This window comes from Oncorhynchus clarkii, unplaced genomic scaffold, assembly GCF_045791955.1.
Source record: "Oncorhynchus clarkii lewisi isolate Uvic-CL-2024 unplaced genomic scaffold, UVic_Ocla_1.0 unplaced_contig_13079_pilon_pilon, whole genome shotgun sequence".
Classification (NCBI taxonomy): Eukaryota; Metazoa; Chordata; class Actinopteri; order Salmoniformes; family Salmonidae; genus Oncorhynchus; species Oncorhynchus clarkii.
In genome coordinates, this window is record NW_027258589.1 from 17401 (window position 1) to 22074 (window position 4674).

General features: G+C 52.2%; 1 protein-coding gene across 1 annotated transcript; it reads right to left on the reverse strand.

Moving 5' to 3' along the window:
• Positions 1-344: 344 nt before the first annotated feature.
• LOC139397423 (vacuolar ATPase assembly integral membrane protein vma21-like) lies at positions 345-4674 on the reverse strand. The gene is made up of 3 exons (XM_071144151.1): positions 4521-4674; positions 2547-2656; positions 345-1797 (listed from the first exon to the last, which is right to left on the reverse strand). The coding sequence occupies exons 1-3, from the start codon at positions 4580-4582 to the stop codon at positions 1658-1660; spliced, it is 312 nt and encodes a 103-aa protein (XP_071000252.1). The 5' UTR covers positions 4583-4674; the 3' UTR covers positions 345-1657.

Below are 4674 nucleotides of genomic sequence, written 5' to 3' on the forward strand. Positions count from 1 at the left end.
AGTAGAGCATGGTGCTTGCTGTGTCTCAGTCAGTAGAGCATGGTGCTTGCTGTGTCTCAGTCAGTAGAGCATGGTGCTTGCTGTGTCTCTGAGCCATACATAATGATGTCTGTATGACTGTCTCAGTCAGTAGAGCATGGTGCTTGCTGTGTCTCAGTCAGTAGAGCATGGTGCTTGCTGTGTCTCAGTCAGTAGAGCATGGTGCTTGCTGTGTCTCAGTCAGTAGAGCATGGTGCTTGCTGTGTCTCAGTCAGTAGAGCATGGTGCTTGCTGTGTCTCAGTCAGTAGTCACTACTCTGGATAGGAGCATCTGCTACAGAACTAAAATGTTTCCACAGTTCATCAAAGTATGGATCATTTGATTTGTTTAATGTTTCATCATAACAAACACTCTGGAGTTGAAATACTACTCTTGAGTACCCTGACGATTATACTACACTTCTGGAGACATCAAATTACAACCAAAAATAAACGTCTACAGACAGTCGCACGAAAACACAACGCTCTTAAATGAATCCGGTCAACAAGGACGGATCCAACCACAACAGCAGTGACATGATGTAAACACACAGAAAACAAAATGGCACCTTATTCCCTGTATAATCCACTACGTTTGGTCAACGGGGCCCTGGTTAAGCAGCCTTACGGGGCCCTGGTCAAGCAGCCTTACGGGGCCCTGGTCAAGCAGCCTTACGGGGCCCTGGTCAAGCAGCCTTACTGGGCCCTGGTCAAGCAGCCTTACTGGGCCCTGGTCAAGCAGCCTTACTGGGCCCTGGTCACGCAGCCTTACGGGGCCCTGGTCAAGCAGCCTTACGGGGCCCTGGTCAAGCAGCCTTACGGGGCCCTGGTCAAGCAGCCTTACGGGGCCCTGGTTAAGCAGCCTTACGGGGCCCTGGTCATGCAGCCTTACGGGGCCCTGGTCAAACGTAGTGCATTAAATAGGGAATAGGGTTGGACGCAGACAATACATTTCTACATGCACGCTCCAGTTGTGAACTGGCATTTCACGGCCGTCTCTGGCCAGGGCCCAGTTTATGACACAGGCTGTAACACATGACAGGGAAGGTGTTCAGTCTGTTACAAAATACACTGAGCAGAAGCTCAGAAACAGCCAATACATTATTCTCTCCTAACACCAGGAGATGGACTCGGTATGAACCCCTCCATGGCTGTTGGGCTGGGGTGGGGGCTGGTCAAACAGGGGGCTGGTCAAACAGGGGGCTGGGAGGGGGGCTGGTCAAACAGGGGGCTGGGAGGGGGGCTGGTCAAACAGGGGGCTGGGTTGGGGGCTGGTCAAACAGGGGGCTGGGTTGGGGGCTGGTCAAACAGAGGGGGTGGGGTGGGGGCTGGAGAGAAGCCAGGCGGTGGTTGGGGGCTGGGTTGGGGGCTGGTCAAACAAGGGGTTGGGGGCTGGAGAGAAGCCAGGCTGGGTTGGGGCTGGAGAGAAGCCAGGCAGGGTGGGGGCTGGAGAGAAGCCAGGCTGGGGTGGGGGCGGGAGAGAAGCCAGGCTGGGTTGGGGCTGGAGAGAAGCCAGGCAGGGTGGGGGCTGGAGAGAAGCCAGGCAGAGTGGGGGCTGGAGAGAAGCCCGGCTGGGGTGGGGGCTGGAAGTGGCTTGGTCCAGGCCTTCTCTGGGCCAGCAGCACGGCCAGGTTAAGGGTTAGTCGTGTTTCCCCTTGTCCTTGGTGGAGCCCTCGTTCCAGGCCACGTAGACAAACAAAGCCAGAACCACATGTACGGCCAGCACAGCTACGATGGCAGCATAGAAATAACTGTCTGAGGTAGACATCTGTAGGGAACCTGGAGAGAGGAGAGCAGGAGAGGGGAGGAGGAGAGAGAGGGTGGGAGGAAGAAGAGGGGAGGAGGAGAGAGAGAGGTGGGAGGAAGGAGAGGGGAGGAGGAGAGAGAGAGGTGGGAGGAAGGAGAGGGGAGGAGGAGAGAGAGAGGTGGGAGGAAGGAGAGGGGAGGAGGAGAGAGAGAGGTGGGAGGAAGGAGAGGGGAGGAGGAGAGAGAGAGGTGGGAGGAAGGAGAGGGGAGGAGGAGAGAGAGAGGTGGGAGGAAGGAGAGGGGAGGAGGAGAGAGAGGGTGGGAGGAAGGAGAGGGGAGGAGGAGAGAGAGAGGTGGGAGGAAGGAGAGGGGAGGAGGAAAGAGAGAGGTGGGAGGAAGGAGAGGGGAGGAGGAGAGAGAGAGAGAGGTGGGAGGAAGGAGAGGGGAGGAGGAGGAGAGAGAGGGGTGGGAAGAAGGAGAGGGGAGGAGGAGAGAGAGGGGTGGGAGGAAGGAGAGGGGAGGAGGTGAGAGAGGGGTGGGAGGAAGGGGAGGGGAGGAGGAGAGAGAGGGGTGGGAGGAAGGAGAGGGGAGGAGGAGAGAGAGAGGTGGGAGGAAGGAGAGGGGAGGAGGAGAGAGAGGGGTGGGAGGAAGGAGAGGGGAGGAGGAGAGAGAGAGGTGGGAGGAAGGAGAGGGGAGGAGGAGACAGGAGGAAATTCAAATAAATTGTTTTGAATATTGATTGGGATATTTAGGCCTCTCTCAGACAAGAAATAATGATTTACCTTCAAAGATGTATGCCTTTGATGCGAAGTACAGTCCTATGGGCAGGGTGACCATCAGGATGGTGAAGAAGAGAAGAGTTTTCAGAGCAGATACCAGAGAACTGTCATTCCTGCAGGAGAGACAATATATATCCTCCATCATATGTCTTGGTGGTGGCTCTGGGTGAGTACATTACGTGAACTGCATGTGTTTGATATTATTGAATGCATAGACCTACTGTTAGCTATGGGACGTTAATACTGATAGAGCTAGCTAAAATACCTTAGACCAGTGGTGCTGCCCTCTAGTGGGGAAACTCAGAATGTAGACCAGTGGTGCTGCCCTCTAGTGGGGAAACTCAGAATGTAGACCAGTGGTGCTGCCCTCTAGTGGGGAAACTCAGAATGTAGACCAGTGGTGCTGCCCTCTAGTGGGGAAACTCAGAATGTAGACCAGTGGTGCTGCCCTCTAGTGGGGAAACTCAGAATGATCACCAACACTGTAAAACAGTGGTGCTGCCCTCTAGTGGGTCTAGAGCACGGTCTGAAAACACCTGCTGGTGCTCCTCTCCATGTCCCTAAAGACGGTCTGAAAACACCTGCTGGTGCTCCTCTCCATGTCCCTGCAGATGGTCTGAAAACACCTGCTGGTGCTCCTCTCCATGTCTCTACAGACGGTCTGAAAACACCTGCTGGTGCTCCTCTCCATGTCCCTGCAGACGGTCTGAAAACACCTGCTGGTGCTCCTCTCCATGTCCTACTTACGGTCTGGAAACACCTGCTGGTGCTCCTCTCCATGTCCCTGCAGACGGTCTGAAAACACCTGCTGGTGCTCCTCTCCATGTCCCTACTTACGGTCTGGAAACACCTGCTGGTGCTCCTCTCCATGTCCCTGCAGACAGTCTGAAAACACCTGCTGGTGCTCCTCTCCATGTCCCTGCAGACGGTCTGAAAACACCTGCTGGTGCTCCTCTCCATGTCCCTGCAGACGGTCTGAAAACACCTGCGGGTGCTCCTCTCCATGTCCCTAAAGACGGTCTGGAAACACCTGCTTTTCCTGGAACTCTTTTTAAAAATAGTTGACCAACTTAGTCAGCTGTCTTATCTTTGTGGCTTGGGTGCTTGGTGTCCAGATGTCTTTTCCTTTTGGAGGGTTTCCTGCTCTCATCAGCGAACAGCTCATTGAATAGGACGCACAGCGGCCTACACTCACCCTGCCTGGCTTCTTTATATGGAAAACCATATTCCATGAAGTCGGAGTTATATTTTCTCCAGTCGACAGGGGACCGGGTTGTCTGCCTTGTCGTTGACATTGGAAGCAGCAGAAGAGGGAGCTGCACATTTTAAAAATGTGTCCATGATTTTACTCTGACAGCTAGCCCACATGAGTTAAATGACAGCTAACTATACACGTGTGCAATGCCTGCAGAACACATCTGGATAGTTAGTTAGCTGTCAATCAATCTAACTGAAAATCTGTATTATCTGATTGGACGACATGTCACATTTAAAACAAAACAATGTGTCAGAATGACATTTTTATTGGTCCAGTGTGTGTGTGTGTGTGTGTGTGTGTGTGTGTGTGTCTAGAAATCTGTCATTTCATTGGATCAGTTTTTGCGTGTGGGGCGAGAACATTATTGTATTTGGTCAGTGAGTGTGTGCAGCCCGAAAACCCTCCGATACCGAACCCCACTACCGACCCGCTACACGTGTAAATACAGCAGCAATAAGCGGTGAGGCGGTATCCTTTCAAAATAAAAGTTTCGATGCGGAGGTTACCTTTCAAAATATTTTACATTTTTAAATGTGTTATTATTATATATCTTGTTTTTCTTACACAAGTCCCGCGACCCCTTAAAATCCTCCCGCGACCTCCCAGTTGACGTGCTGGCTAAAGCGCCAAGCTATCTATGTAATGAATGGGCTAATGTTAACTAACTACTGTTAGTAACGTTATCTAATACGACGACTGAATAATTAACGCTCTCTTACCCTCTGAAATCCGGGGCTCCAGCATACGTGGTGCTAAGTGATGTTTTGGCATATCCTTCCATTTCTCTGAGAAATGCAGAAAATAAAACAGCAAAATCTATATGAAATAGAGAGGGTAAACTGTTGTCGCTATGGATATATTTCAACACTTCCG

Bases quoted from the DNA above. Each gene is read 5' to 3' on its own strand.
- LOC139397423 (XM_071144151.1), bottom strand. From the start codon at position 4,582: ATGGAAGGATATGCCAAAACATCACTTAGCACCACGTATGCTGGAGCC. The intron at 2,657-4,520 runs GTAAGAGAGCGT...TCTCTCCTGCAG, and splicing joins GGAGCCCCGGATTTCAGAGG to GAATGACAGTTCTCTGGTAT. The intron at 1,798-2,546 runs GTAAATCATTAT...TCCTCTCTCCAG, and splicing joins AAAGGCATACATCTTTGAAG to GTTCCCTACAGATGTCTACC.